The sequence below is a fragment of the Conger conger genome, chromosome 2 (genome assembly GCF_963514075.1).
Source record: "Conger conger chromosome 2, fConCon1.1, whole genome shotgun sequence".
NCBI classification, from domain to species: Eukaryota; Metazoa; Chordata; class Actinopteri; order Anguilliformes; family Congridae; genus Conger; species Conger conger.
Window position 1 is genome coordinate 51675935 of NC_083761.1, and position 16013 is coordinate 51691947.

Genomic DNA, 16013 nt, shown 5'->3' on the forward strand with positions numbered 1-16013 from the left:
TATATCTCCATTTCGGCATCTCATAAATAACCCAGATTCTGATAGCGTGATTCTTTGAATATACTGTAACCTCCCCCCCCATTTCATATCATTTTCTCTTCAATTAAACCCACAGAGAGCTGAGACATCAGTGTATTCCACATATTAATATTTATTTAATATATAGTTTTTGGTTAACATTTAATTCGCTGATGTAAATTCACACACCCACAAAACATGTCAGAGCCCAACGCACTGTACACCACTATCGGCAACAGATCAGGGGGAAAAAAAAATAAAGATGGATGAGGCTCCTCTACAGACAGATAGAAAACCAGACACTGAGAACTAAAGCACCAAGAGTCAACCTTAGCCTCTGGCAAGATTACATATTCTCTGACTTGTGATATCTGGATAGATGTATAGTAAACATATGAACATATAAATACAAATATTAATTATGTAAAGTTCAATTTTCAATATTCTCTATTTGGTTTTGTTTAATTCTGCACATAAAATAAATGCATTTCTTAAACCATCACAGATGCAGTATTTGTGCAAAACAATGAAGCAAAAAAAAAGAAGAAACAGCCTGAGCTCCTCCCTCCTGTCATGACCAGGCATATCTCAGTTATAATGAATCTAAGAAAAACTGAATTGATATAACAATGGTAAAGTATATCTATAAGCACTATAAAACAGTTAAAAACAGAGCTTTCTGAAAGCCTACCATGTATAATTATATCCACGTTAATGTAATTTGATAAGAGCAAATATAAAACTGATGAAAGGACCTGCCAGTCTCTCTCTCTAAGCAGTCTAAATAATGTATTGACAATTTAGGCAAATTAATCTAATTCATATAAGCCCTTCTCAACCTACAGTACATTCCCCTTTCTTCCAAGAGTTAAGCCAGCACCAATCTAGACTTTCCAGACGTTTTATATTGTACGCAGTCATATATATCCTTCACAAAGTATTTAGAATGCCAATTTTAAAGCACTGTGGAAAGCTTGTTTCACAAGCCTTGACTGTCATTTTGAATGTGATATGCAAAATAATTAATTTGGTGAGTTGAACTTTAGAATCAAAGATTAAAGACTTTTATGTGTGTATACATTTGAAAGAAGATGATTCAATGTCTTGATATGGAATTAATAACATTCAGCAGATAATCTGTTGTGGCTCCAAACACAAGGGTTCAGAATGAATGCATTAATAGCAATAACACCACCACTGTACTGTCAGCAAAGTCATTTTGGATGGAAACAAATCCCTCTTGTGGTTGGACAGAGGTACTACAAGACCTCTACATAATTTGCAGGGTACAGTCCTTCTCGACCACCATCCTTCATTCCTCTGCACCAGCCCTGATCATCCTCTTCCTGTATCTTCAGGAAGTCCTCCCCTGGCACACAAGAACAGTTGTAAAAACAGGGATTATTATTCATAAAATATGATTTTAGTGAGCAGCTGTGTCCAGTGTTGGCTTTGCTAAAGTTCCAAGTAAGATATTATTCACGATTAGAAATCTGTACACATTTAGGAAATGCTAGGCTGTCCAGTCCCACTGAACGTAAATGGCACCAGAAATGGACATCTAAAGTCAATCAATCCTTTACAAGATACAGAATTTTCTCTGTTTTGAAGGACTGCCTTTTCCATTTCTAAATTCTGGAGGAACAATGCTGTATCCAGTTGCAGATGGACACAAACAAAAAAATAGCTTTTAAGCAGTGTTGGAGAATGTGGCAATACAGACAGTTTCACAGTCATAGTCCTCAAATTCATTCTAAAACTGTGGTTTTGTATGATTATTATAATGATTTACCTGCTTTAAAGGAGAGTTCGTCGGTTTCTTGTCCCACATAGTCATAGAGAGCTCTCACTCTCACACCTCCTACCATTGCACTGGGGCAGAAAGGTTAACATTAGGATTCTCTACATATTGCCGTAACTATGGGTGGTACCATTGTGGATTTGTGGATCGATTAGCTTGACATATTTTGACAGCTTAATATACAACCATTTCATAGCTAATATCAGACTATCAGAAAGGGACTCCAATGTAGGGTTTATGTTTTCATTTCATTCTTTTCACATGCATACAGGCTTAAATGCTTTCTTTTTTTAAACTGTGGTGCAGTATTCAGTGTACTATGCTGTATAATACCTACTATAACAATGAAAACAAGAGAAATATGTTTAGACAAGATTAAACATCGCAGGGTGACAGATATAATTTTTAAGCACAGATATGACATACGTTCTTTCTAGAGGGTTTGTTTTTTGTATCTCATTCTTTCCCTTTGTCTTTTTTTCAGGCGGAATCCATTCCTTGAAAAAGAAAGAATATTAGAGATTTAGAAAAATCTTTCCTTTGTCACAAGCCCTTAAATTGGTTCAATATATCAACAAAATGCACCATATCAAACTTATTTTTTAATGTAAAACACAGCAACTCACTATCAACTTTATCAGTACATGTCATTTGGCTGACGCTTTTATCCAAAGCGATTTACAGTTGATTTAGACTAAGCAGGAGACAATCCTCCCCTGGAGCAATGCACGGTTAAGGGCCCAACGGCTGTGTGGATCTTATTGTGGTCGCCACACTCCACCCTCATATCAACGCACAACTTTTCTGAAAAAATGTCAGTATACCTGGAAAGACGGCCAGTCAGTGGGCATGCCTGGGCCGCGTTGGTTCTTCCACCAGCGGAGGTCATCCTGTTCATCAACGGACATGAGGGTGTGGTGGAGCTCACTATATACTGCCTTCACACTGAAACAGAAACAGAGAGCTTCATTACATTTAATGTCATTTATCAGTCAGTGGGCAAATACATCACATATGTTGCAGTTACGCAGAAAGACATATGCACACTTGCACATACACAATTGATCAATCATTAATTTTATATACTGTACCTGATGAACTAATTGAACAATTAACTGAGATGATTGCTTAAATTGAGTGGATGATTTGTTGACGCATGGTTAAAAGTATAGTCTCCATTGACTCCTTGTGTTGGAAGACTGAAACACATGCAATAACAGCCCAATATTTTCTCAGGGGTCTAGTCATTAAAATATCAGTGATTTGCCAGCTCCAGTTGCGCAGCAAAATCTTGGACATGAGGACACCTTTCAACCACTTCTTTACGAGTATGAAAGTTGCACAGTGAATGCAGGTGGATGCCATTCATACTGAAAGTACAGCTTCTGAAAGGGCCTTGACTAGATACAAAAATCCAATTCTGAGGGGTGTGTTTGTATGTGTGTGTGTTTACCTTTCATTATTGGTTACATCAAGATGTCTGTGTATGGACAGGAAAACCTGTTTGAGGAAACTGATCCTCTTCCTCTCTTCCTCCTGAGATTGGTCAAAAATGGATTCCATTTCCTCCATGTAGCGTGGAGCATAGCGCGTAACTTCCTCTAATACTTTTTCATAGCAACCACGCACCTAAAGACAGAGCAAAACAGTTTATGTTTAAAATGTCCTGCTGGTTAGTTAACTGTAAACAGACACATGTGTCCAGGAGCAGCCCCTACTTCTACTACCTTGTGACTAGAGCATGAAGGCTAAGAGTAGGCTATGGGCCCTATCAGGGACGGGCAGTATTTTTGCTACATGTATTTGAAACACGTATAGCATTTTGGAATTAGTATTTCATGGTGGAGGAAAACATCTCCATGTAATTTGTATCAAAATATTTTAGAGAGTATTTTTGTCTTTTCATAATACCAAAAATACTTTTCCCGCACATTCTCAAAACTCTGTCATTAGCCTCCTTTCCAAACCTAGTGCCTGAGCTTAATTCCAGGGTTCCTGAGCCCTTTTCACTGTGCTGGGCTAGGGTCAAACAGGGCTCAACCAGGAACTCATACCCCATTACAAGCCCTTTCCAACGGCCAGGGACATGGCTGTCATTATATGTCATTATGTCAACTTCTTCAACATTTTTAACACTCAAATAACTAATCAACTGTCTTTTTAACCCTTCCCAAAATCTAGCTATCACTAACAAATTAGCAAACTACTGACTTTCTTGCAAAACACAGAATATAACCAGCTAGCTATGTTAGCAAACATTTTTTTTAAGTTAGCTATACTCTGATTTACCTTAGAGAGAAGAAGAACTAACTGGCTAGCTAAGTAACGTTAGCTTACGCTACAATGAAGACAGATGTTTTCATAGAGACATTTCTTCTTCGTCCAGTTGTTCTGTGGGATTGTTTTTCTTGGCATGGCCAACTGGAGTAAGTTAACACAACAGCTGCCACTAAACGTACCGACATTTGCTTGGTTTGCTTCGATACTCTTGTCAACATCGCAATCATTAACAACTTACGGTATCTTGCTATCCAGAACTTAGGAAGTTAGAACATTTTTAACAAACTGGCTTAGCCTACTAGTGTTAAATAACTACAAACAGAATAACTAGTACAGTCTCTCACTGCTTTTCTTGGAAATGTTTCGTTTTTAATTACTGCCCTTGTCATCCACAAGGTGGTGATGTTTTTCAGAACAAAAAGGCTATATCAAGGCTATATTCATGAGTGCCTCCGATTTAGTCATGAGGGAACCATTTACTTAATAGAAGTGCACATTGCAAAACAAAGCAACCCCTTGCAAATTCTGTATTTTGCTCTGGAACAAGCACATAAATGCTCTTGGCAATGCTGAAAATATAATAAATGTTATTTGTCCACTTGTTTCATACATAGGCCTACATGCAGCATACAGTGCATAATCACTAAAACAATACATATTTCCATAGTGTCATATGAGGTGACCTTAACCACTTGTCCAATAAGGTGTACAAGTTATTGGTTACGAACTTGAGATTCATTTCATACGAATACATTGACTTGCTCCTTTTTTCGATAATGCTACCGCACTGAAACATCTTCCAAGCGCATGGGAAGCCACAATCAATTATATAATTTAATGTTTCATTGTGAATAGTGAATCAGTCTTATTAATTTTACAAAAGTAGCGCCATATACAGAATGTATCATTTCATGTGTATCCTGCTGCTGTTAGGGTATGCATTTGTTTTTCCTCTTAAGTGTGAATGATAAAGAAGTGGGGGCAATTGTTAAGTATGTATACTGTATTTGTTGGAATGTGTCTTCTGCTGCCTGTCTAGTTTGTTACACAATGCTCCCAGTATTATTGATGATATCAAGTTAATTTAATAGTACACGGCATTGCAATGCAAAACGTCTCTCATGACCATAAAAGACTGTATGGAAAACAGCACAGGTGAGCTAATATTCCATGCTCAAAAATGTAAACGTATGCAGTTTATAAAAAATAATACTAATTGAAAAATGCAGAAGATTTTACGCAGCCTTTTTTGCTAATATTAATCCGGGGCTCTATTCATTTTGGAGGGCACTGCATTAAAATAAAATGCATACCTTGTTCATAAGAATTAAGTATATTATATAAACATGAAATAGTGCAGAGAATGTTTTTCTGTTGTTCAGACTGTACTATAAATAATGCTGAGCTACAAAACATGGTCAGTGTAATTCTCTAATGTGCACATTTCACCTTAAAGGAATCATAAGGACCTCAGTTTGACCCACAAAAGAGGCAGCAAGAAGAAAGAAAGCAGTAACTTCTGAAAAGGTGTCTGGGGCATCACACACCATCCATGATGGTTTTATATGTTTTCGGCAGTATATCAGTGAATGACATCGGGAAGCTTTGTGACTCTCACTTTATCTTTTTCCTGAACAGCGTGTTCCCTCTCTTCCTGTATCTTCTTTTGCTTCTCGATGGCGTAGTCAGGATTCCCATTGGCATGTGTGTCTCTGTCCTGGGCGGCCTGTGCCTTGCGGCTCGCCTTGTGGTATGCATTGCGCACCTTCTCCAGCTAGGAAAAACCACAGGCCAACACATGACTCACAACCCCAAATAATCCCACCCAGCACTTTCAGACAATGACAAAGAGATACAGTAACATACCACAAATGGCACTGTTTATACCAGAAGCAGAGTAGTAGAGTGGTAAAAATCAACTTGAAAATTATCACTGGTCTCCAACATTTTTTCATGTTTCCCACTTGATTAACGGTAATTACCTAAATCAGCAAACAGACACAGAGTTCCTAAGTTTTCACTTAATAATGCCATGGTGTATCGTTATTTGTTTTCACATCACATAAGAGTATGCAATTAATATACACACAGTGAGCGCTTTATTATGTTTTTATTAGACTTATTTTTTTGACTTATTAAGTCTCCTGTTGCTGTAGCTTATCCACTTAGAAGTCTGACACATTGTATGTTCAGAGCTGCTTTTCTGCATATCACTGTTGTAATGTGTGTTATTTGCGTTACGGTCACCTTCCTGTCAGCATCGACCAATCTGGCCCTTCTCCTGCGACATCTCTCATTAAAAACACATTTCTGCCTGTAGAACTGCTACTCAATGGATGTTTTAAGTCACTCGATTTGAGTGCTTACTGGGTGTAAAGTTGAATTTAGTAAAATATACACTCAGCAATTTTACTAGGTAGACTTGTACCCAGCTTGTTAATGCAAATATTTACATGGGGCGACATGGCTCAGGCAGTAAGAGCAGTCGTCTGGCAGTCGGAGGGTTGCCGGTTCGATCCCCCACCCAGGCTGTGTCAAAGTGTCCCTGAGCAAGACACCTAACCCCCAAATGCTCCTGATGAGCTGGTCGGGGCCTTGCATGGCAGCCAATCGCCGTCGGTGTGTCAGTGTGTTGGTGTGTGAGTGTGTGTATGAATGGGTGAATGGAGAAGCATCAATTGTACAGTGCTCTGGATAAAGGCGCTATATAAATGCCTGCCATCTACCATTTACCATTTAATCAGCCAAAAATGTGGCAGAAACCAAATGCGTAAAAGCATGCAGACCTAATATCAGAATGGGGAATACATGTGCTCTAAGTGACTTTTACTGTGGAATGATTGTTGGTGCCAGACAATCGTGGTTTGAGTATCTCAGAAACTGCTGATCTCCTGGGATTTTCATGCACAAAAGTCTCTAGAAATTGCAGAGAATGATGCAAAGGAAGGTGACGGTAAGGCAAATAACCATGCATCTCAACACACAATGCATCAAAACTTTAAGTGGATAGTCTACAGCAGCAGATGGCCAGTAAGTCTAATAAATACCTAACAAAGTGCTCACTGAGTGTATACAGTATTTCATGCACGCACCGGAATATGCAGTAAAGAAGAAACACACATTTACCTTTTTCAACCTCTTTGCCCAGGGTTTTTGGGCACGAGCGAAGCCTATTTCGAAGTCATGAGATTCCCGAAAGCCCCCAAACATTTTCTTGTGGAATGTCTCTTTCTGCCAGGTCCTCACTCTCTCCCCGTCTTCAGAAACAAGGGACCGACAGATGGAGGAGTGCAAGGTAGACAGGCGTTCAGCAGAGGAGAGGAAGCACTGCCATGCCCTCAGCAGGGAGCCATACAGAGGGCCTGAAACAGGAGGAAGGAGGAAGATGAGGTGAGAGAGGAAGAGAACCAACTTGCTGGACCCTGGGGCAGAGCTGGCGGTACTCACTGCTGTCTACCAGGGGCTTCCACTTGTTGCTCCACTCACTGAGCTGCTGGGCGTACTGCTTCTCCACACGGGCCCTCTCCTGGAAGCACGCCACCACGAAGTTACAGGCCTGGAAGCACTCCTCGGTGCGCCGGACTGTGCTCTGGTAGTTTCCTGGCTGTGAGGAAAGCCATAGGGCACGGCTGATGACTTTACTATTGGGCTCATTCTTTTGTATTTCTTTTTATTTGTTTTTTAGCTGACCCAGTTGTTCAAAGCGACTTACAGTCGATTAGACTAAGTCCCTGGGAGCAAGGCGGGGTTAAGGGCCTTGTTCAGGGGCCCAACAGCTGTGTGGATCTTATGGTGGCTACACCGGGGCTTGAACCACCAAGGCGCAGTCATGTACCTTAGCTATAAGGCTACAGCCTGCCCTAATATTTATATCATTAGCTATCAGCGTATGGCATCAGCCATACACAAAGAGCTCAGTTGTAGTGAAATAGCCTCATATGACCACTCATCTTATTTTTAAATGCTGTATTATTGTGCATGGATTTCTCTCATTCAAGTGTCTTTCTCAGCCATGGAGAACTGAGCTGTACTCAACTGCAGATGATAATCAGGGCTATATCCAATCTGCCATAGCGAGAGTGTTTTGGAAACAGGTATTTTAACTGCCCTTTATCAGATTTTATCTTGTTAAGACCATAGGGGAGAGTTGACCTGAGTATCAGAAATAAAAAGATGGTGGGACAATGATGAACTGATGGAGAATAAGTTTATGGTTGGTTTAACCCTCCTATTATTGAGTGTCTGACCACTTTCATGTTTCGGGATCTAATTCACCCCAACAGTTTAAATAAACGCAAAATTATTGATAAATAATTTTGATAAAAAATATTGGTAAGATAAAGTGAGAGTCACAAAAAATTGTTGACACTTATGTGTTGCCTTCATCTCCCAAATGATTAGCCTTTTATCCATAAATATGACAAATCTGTGAGAAACATCGCATTTTAGAGCCTGAGGTAGAGGAAGTGAAAGTTTAGCACCCGTACGGGAATTAAGTTTAGCACCTGTACCTGACATTTTCTACAGTTACAGAGGGTGGGAATAAGCCCATATGCAATGCAATGTTGGTACAGGACTTCTGGAAACAAAGCATTATGTTTATTGCATGTTTACTATTTAATCCCACCAAAATAGAAAATGTAAAAGAATCATACAGTATCAAGATGAAAAAAGGTTAACTGGCTGGGGCAAATGGGGCAAAACTGACCCAAAACATAGTAGGACGGTTAAGGGAACGAGTGTAATAACATTTCTATTTGTTTATCTGTGTCGAGTCTGGCAGCACATAGACATTTTTCCTGGAAGTATTAATCATCTCCTTTTTTCTAAATCTCTCTTCTTTTGGGGTGATATAGCATTCTTTCTATTGCAGCTCTTACACTGTCACCCCACACAAATGTATTTACTGTAGCTTTCAGGCAGTCAGCACGTCTCTCTCAGAGACAGTCCAGCTGGTTTCTGTTTCACATGCATCAGCCGAATACTGCCCTGCGTTCCCACTTCACAGTGTATGAATCCTCCGGGAGTTCAGTAGATGGTCCCAGATGACTCCCCTCTTTCGGGAGAAACACAGCAAGGCGCTGCCAAATAAACCTACGTCACCCTCTCTGAGCCAAGAGGTTATATGGGCCGTTCGCCCCAGAATTAAGCGGAAACAGCAAAATAAACCACCACTAGCCAAGGATAACACTGACGCAAGCTGCAGAATGACAGCCAGCCAATGAAGGCCGATGACAAACAAGGCTTTCGCGTAATATAGTGTGCAGACAGAAAACATATCCAGCAGGCCTGCCATCGTATGTGAGAGTACAGCACGGGTTCTCTGAGAAGAATCTAGGGCAGAGAAGCGTGACCTCACCCTGCTCTCTTTGTGAATAATACAGCCTTTATGGTAGGGGATAGAAGTGCTTCAAAACGGCCATTGCTTTTTTAGGTCCATGGTGCACTTTGATAAAGCATGATTTGTGATTTCTGCCTTAGCGTTAACTTTGACATCATAGCATCATGTTAGCACCCTGTTAACCCTGTTATTTACACTACTTATCCTGTTCTTACCATCCAGAAGCTTTCATTGTTGGCATCTTCCAGATTTGTCTCTTTCACCAGAGTTGACATTCTGACGTTCTTCTAAGCAGAAACAGGGGAATTCATTTATTATATTGCAACGTGGATTAAATTTTACATTTTGCACACTTTTAATCCAAAATTCCTCAACAAGTGAAAAGCATCAAATCCATAAATAACAAAACACACATGTAGAGCAGTCATAAATAAATTACTACTACATTACATTACATTATTGGCATTTGGCAGACACTCTTATCCAGAGCAACATACAGTTGATTAGACTAAGGAGGAGACAATCCTCCCCTGGGGCAATGCAGGGTTAAGGGCCTTGCTCAAGGGCCCAACGGCTGTGCGGATCTCATTGTGGCTACACTGGGATTAGAACCACCGACCTTGCATGTCCCAGTCATTTACCTTAATCACTACGCTCTAGTCATAGTAAGTGCTTTTTTATGGTATAGAAGAGGGATATTGAGGGGGAGGGTGGTAAAATCAGGAGGGAGGACTAATGTACAGTCTGAAAAGGTGTGTTAGGCAGGCTACAGCATTCTGAAGGGGCTTGATGGCACAAACTGGGAGACCAGCCAGGAGGGAGTTGCAGTAATCCAAGCAAGGAGGCTTTCTCCATCAGGAGATGGATTATAAAGCAATTGAAGGTGTTATAAAAACACTGTGGAAGTGTTAAATCCACACAACCCATATGCAAAAAATATGGATTGAAATGAGCTGTTTGGACTTCACAACGATATGCTCGCTGGCTTCAGCATGGCCACCTTGTAGCCGGAAAAATTCCAAGCACTTGGCACAGATGGAGTTCAGTTAATTGGAACTAGCGAGCCAATCAGAACAGAGGTTCATTAATATAAATGAGAATTAAAGACACAGTCACTATAACAGCTATACTATAACTTATTCTTGGTAAAGCTCATGAGAGGCGCTGGACAATGGACATATAAAATATTGTTTTTTGTACTTAAAACCTCACAAATGTATTCTTATGGATATCAGGACCTAAAATAAAATACTGGAAATGTGTACAATATGGGACCTTTAAACCAGAGGCTTGTGTAGGTTGTGTAGATGATTTATAGAGCATCTGCAAAAGGAAGATAATGTTTGTGAGATTTCACATAAAAATCTGATTTCTTCCTGAGAGGTTTAATTAGCATTGAGTTACTTCCTCATCATACCTACATAAAATCATGATTCAAAAGAAGTAACAATGGTTTCTTAGCATATATCCTGACATTAATAGGTCTGGTGGGTAAAATGTTTGCTGTTAACTCAATTCTTACAGAGTGCCTCAGTCCCTATTGGACTCATATGATCTTTGGTGAATTAACACTGGACATTTTACTGTGTGTAATTAAAATGTATTAATTTTAGGCCTGTACGGTATATGATATTTTCACAATCTGCTTTTCATATGAAATGTAACAATTGTTAACTGTCTTACTTTTGAAATACAGTCTGGAAGTTTTATTTAACCTTAAAAAGTCTGATATTCCACCTTCACTTTTGTAGGAGCTCCAAAGTATTGCATTTCACAGTGAATGGAACAGACCACACCACTTTTATAATCAACCTTCAAACCCTACATTCTGATCTATCCAATCTGCAAATCTGAAGCAATTGCCTCTCCCATACTGGTGGAATTAACTTCCCATTGTGGCCAGGACAGCAGAATCATGAGCCATCTTCTGACACATAAATGGTTTTATTATTTGAACTTGACCTTGTATGGATGTTGTCTGTATGCATTTAGAATTTCCATTTTGATTGACAAAGTTTACTTGTCCCTATGCTTTAGTGATGTCATATCTTGACTTACTGGTCTGGCAATGTTGTTAGTCAGGTATCAAACTATTGCTCATAATAAACAGGTCAATGCAGTTATGTATCTCCAACACAATAAGTCAGTCTAGATAAGCATCTTCCAAGATTAAAATGGAAAAAAGAACGGAAGACCCTACATGTATGAAAATATTCATTAAAAAATATAAATATGATAAAGTATCAAATTAAACTAATTAACTGTCAGAATTAGTAGATGAATTGGTTAGTTGAGCAGTAAATCGGTGGACTCAAGGGAAGGCAAGCCTACAGTAACTCTACATTGGATATAAAAGGAATTTGGTAATGAAATATATAAAACAAAATATGGCAATTAAAAATATTGACATTATATAAAAATGATACACTCACTTACAAATGTAGCCTCACACTAAAAAGAAGCCATCCAAAATCATCTCATTGAAATTACCAGACCTAGTGAGACCTGTAAGCAAAGGTGTTGATAATTACCATTCCAAATTCAGTTCCAAGGGACCAAAAGAAAATGAGGTGGAAAGTATCTCTACAACAAACACACAACTAAGAAACTATCACAATAAAAAAGAATAAAATGCTTATGCTCTGCTGCAAATTTAACTTAATTTAAAGGATAAAAACTCAATTGTAGATAAATGTATGGCTACAAAAATAAAAAGTGAGGACTTTAGCATGTCCTGTAATTTGCATGAGGAATTCCTGTGGATCTTTGGGAAGTGGGGAGGGAATCATAATAGCAATAATCAATAATCAATAATAGCCTTGATCAGATCAGCCAGAGCAAGTAACTTTGTAACAATGCTATCTATTGTCCCGTTCATCCATATCCCATATTGTAAAAACAAGTATCTGACTGTTCATATGATGTGTTAGCTGTCTCATTGGACCATACAGACTGATAGCTGCATAGGGTTAACTCTTGAAGTAATGGAAGATGCATGCAGTGATACATGAGAGTGAACCCAGGGATGGATTTGTGATGCAGAGATTATATCGCCATGTATTGCTGAGGACAGATTTCACTGTGCTGTTGCTGAAATGTCCAAGCTAGCCTAGCCATACATGGTCTATGTGAGTTTTAATCCCCTCCATTATTGACATTTTTTAATGAAGCTATTTATGAAATATTTTTCAATATTTCAACAGTCTGCTGTGACCAGACCAGGAATCATGGCTGTATTTACTTCTGAGAGACAAGCGGATGCATCTGGGAAGCAATGCCTTGGTGAAATGGAAGACTTTGTATGTTTGTATGACTTATCTTATAGTCATCATCCAGTGCTAATTCTTACATTTCACTCCACAGCACAGTTAATCAGAAAAGGGAAGTCAGATAGATAGGATAGAGATGCTGTTTACTTGCTAGTCAGTCGAGCATACAGAAAATGACAAATACTGAGGGTCATGGCAAGCAAGGTTGGAGTCACGTCCATTTCAATCAATTCATAAACTGAGAAAATGTTTTTTATAAAAGTGTAATTACAGTGGGGTCCAAAAGTCTGAGACCACAAGAGCATTTTTTTCTATTTTGCATTCTACTCAAATGTAATACTTTAATTTGAAATGTTTTCATTACAAATTATATTATCAGCATAATAATTTGAGTAAAAAATGTCAATTTCAGAATGTATTGGTATTCGGTATGGCAACATACACTCAAGCTGTCTTGAGTGTACTGTATGTTGATTCTCAGACTTTTGGACCCCACTGTATGTTTTATTATCATTTTTCCATTCATTCATTGGATTTCAATTAGTTTCCTGAATTGACAGATATAGAGAGCAATAGACATGGGATGGGTCGTGAGAGAGAATTTTAGATAGTTATGGAACAGTTCAAATTGGACAATCTGGGACAGATACAAACATAGTTTGGTTGATTGCATATAATCCTTCCGTCAGAAGCTTGGTATCCTACGGATGGAATCTGACAGCCAGAATAGAATGCCCTCACCCAGCATTCCAATCTCTGAAACTCTAGCCATCCCAAAATAAACAACGGTCAGAAAGGTCATCTTTCACTGCATCCTACACCCTCTCCCATATATTCTCTCAGCTGGCTGGGCTGTTCTTCTATTTCCCTTTTTCAGGGTCTTTCTCCTTTCATTTACATTAGAGAAAACACAACATGAACACGGGCAACCACAACACTGCTACTGTACATGCTGATCTTTTAAAGAGGAAAGCAAAGGCTCTTTATTCCTAATGATATTCCAAGCAATATATTTTGGTAAGCCTATTGTTTGGCCTATGTCTGTTTTTTCTTATTATTATTATTTCTCAACCTCATAATGGCTTGTGTCACTTTCGCTGGCACAACCCATATTGACAAACACGACTCCAATGGCAATTAAAAGCCTACAATCAAGACTAGATACTGAAGGCTCTCTTATACCTGTACCAAGGAAGTGATAGTGATAGAATTTGATTTGAATAATCAAAAACACCTGTGAATCCATTTGTCCCAAATGTTATGGCACCCTGAAATAGGGGGACTACATGTAAAAAGTGCTGTAGTTCCGACACAGACCCAATATGGATACACTCACATTAAACACTCACATGGATACACTTTAAACTGATATTCATTATTTTCCAAAGTGCTGGAGTACAGAGCCAAACTAACAGAAATAAAACTGTCCAAATAATTATGGACTGCATTGTACATGCTTTCAATGTTTCTCATTATTTTATTCTATTTATAACATACGCATGCATGCATTCATACGCACACACAAACAATTTATTATGTAGACCTGGACACTATCTTGTTCATGCAAATATTTAATCAGCCAATCATGTGGCAGCAACTAAGTGCATAAAAGCATGCAGATATGGTCAAGAGATTCAGCTGCGACCAAATGTCAGAATGGGGAAGAAATGTGATATAAGTGACTTTGACTGAATAATTATTGGTGCCAGACAGGGTGGTTTGAGTATCTGAGAAACTGATCTCCTGGGATTTTCATGCACAACAGTCTCTAGAGTTTGCAGAGAAAGGTGTGAAAAACTAAAAAAATCCAATGAGCAGCAGTTCTGCTGGCAAAGATGCCTTGTTAATGAGAGAGGTCAGAGGAGAAGGGCAAAGGTGACAGGAAGGTGACAGTAATTCCAATAACCATATATTACAATAGTGGTATGCATTGACAATGCGTCAAACCTCTGAGTGGATAGGCTACAGCAGCAGAAGAACAATAAGTAAAACAATAAATACCTAATAAAGTGCTCAGTGAGTGAATATAGTAGTACTAGTATTCCATTCAATTCCCCCTCTCAGCATGAAATCCAACAGCACCATCACAGGACTGATCATGAGAGAAGGAGGAAATAATTGTATTTCTGATTTGGACCCTCACCCAGGCTTTTCTATCTGCTGCTTCAGGTGCATTACGCAAATACACTGTGTATTATCAAGCCTGTGGTTGCTTCTGATCATCTATGAAACATGGTGACATCCAATTAGGGGGTCAACAGCTGTGCCCTCCTGCGCTCAGCGATCATGGAGGCAACACACAGTAATTAACAAGGCCCCATTCCGCCTGAGGTTAAGAACACAATGAATTATGCCCTGCTTAACCTTTGATCCCGCATCCTCTTCATTTCCTCCTCCCATTCTCCTCTGTAGTTGTCTTTCCTTATTATACAGCACATGGTTAATTCTGATTTCTGCACAAATCTAACAGTACCTAACTTCGGCACTGTAATGGCATGGTTTTGATAAAACTTGCATTTACACTGAACTGTAGATAATAAATACAATAGTAAAGAAATAAAGATAACATTATAGAATGTACTACTCAAGTATATCTTATCAACATTATAATATCAACTAAAAAAATATTATTACATTTAATTAACATTACAGTATACTGTCATGTTGCTAATTCTACAAATACAGCATCTTATATATAAATAGTAAGAAATATATGTGTCATTTTGTCATGCCAATATGCTTTTTACAGCATAATCACTTACAGATGAGTGATTATATTCAATGAAATGATTTACAGGCCCTTTCTAGTCATCCCTGTTTGTGTGCTGTACTTCGTTTGACAAACTTTGCTCTGCTACCAGAACAATGCTGGGAGAAAATATGGACGGAGTTTGACAGAAGCAGAAGTAAACCAAAATATATATATAAGCGTTTCAACAAATGGGGAAAATCTGGTTTTCCTACCTTTTACTCTTCTACTGTTGACAATTTTGCTCAGTCTTGATTTAGGATTAGGTTTTTCCCTCTTTCCCTCTTCTTTTCTTTCTAACTTCTCCCTCTTCCTCCTCTCTTGCACACTTCGTAACTCTCTGGCTTACTTTGCCAGTGTCAGATGATGTGGCTTTCTCTCTCTCACTCACCCACTCTCTCCCTCTCCCTCTCTCTCTCTCTCAACTACAAAAACAGCTGCAGGAAACTGGCCTTTTCTCCCTCCCCTCTCTCTCTCTCACTGCAATGTTAATGAATTGTTGTGTCTAGGCAGTTAGTATATGAGTGTATGTGGCCCTGAGATTTAACCCTCTAT

General features: G+C 38.9%; 1 protein-coding gene across 3 annotated transcripts; it reads right to left on the bottom strand.

Moving 5' to 3' along the window:
* Positions 1-131: 131 nt before the first annotated feature.
* Positions 132-15825, bottom strand: LOC133121526 (protein kinase C and casein kinase substrate in neurons protein 3-like). 3 transcript variants are annotated; one of them, XM_061230752.1, is made up of 10 exons: positions 15674-15825; positions 9656-9724; positions 7547-7703; positions 7226-7461; positions 5718-5873; positions 3273-3448; positions 2644-2764; positions 2246-2316; positions 1811-1890; positions 132-1387 (listed from the first exon to the last, which is right to left on the bottom strand). In XM_061230752.1, exons 2-10 carry the CDS (start codon positions 9713-9715, stop codon positions 1278-1280), a joined length of 1167 nt encoding a protein of 388 aa, XP_061086736.1. In that variant the 5' UTR covers positions 9716-9724; positions 15674-15825; the 3' UTR covers positions 132-1277. The 3 variants fall into 3 exon arrangements, with proteins under 3 accessions (XP_061086736.1, XP_061086735.1, XP_061086737.1); XM_061230751.1 differs by having other exon boundaries at positions 9656-9727; XM_061230753.1 differs by lacking the exon at positions 15674-15825 and adding an exon at positions 11873-11891 and having other exon boundaries at positions 9656-9727.
* Positions 15826-16013: the final 188 nt, after the last annotated feature.

What these genes read in the sequence shown, in the direction of transcription:
- LOC133121526 (XM_061230752.1), bottom strand. Translation starts at nt 9,715, where the DNA reads ATGTCAACTCTGGTGAAAGAGACAAATCTGGAAGATGCCAACAATGAA. An exon ending in ACAATGAAAGCTTCTGGATG is followed by an intron (nt 7,704 to 9,655) that starts GTAAGAACAGGA and finishes CTTTCCTCACAG; the next exon opens with CCAGGAAACTACCAGAGCAC. An exon ending in CTGACTGGCCGTCTTTCCAG is followed by an intron (nt 2,317 to 2,643) that starts GTATACTGACAT and finishes TTCTTTTTCAAG; the next exon opens with GAATGGATTCCGCCTGAAAA.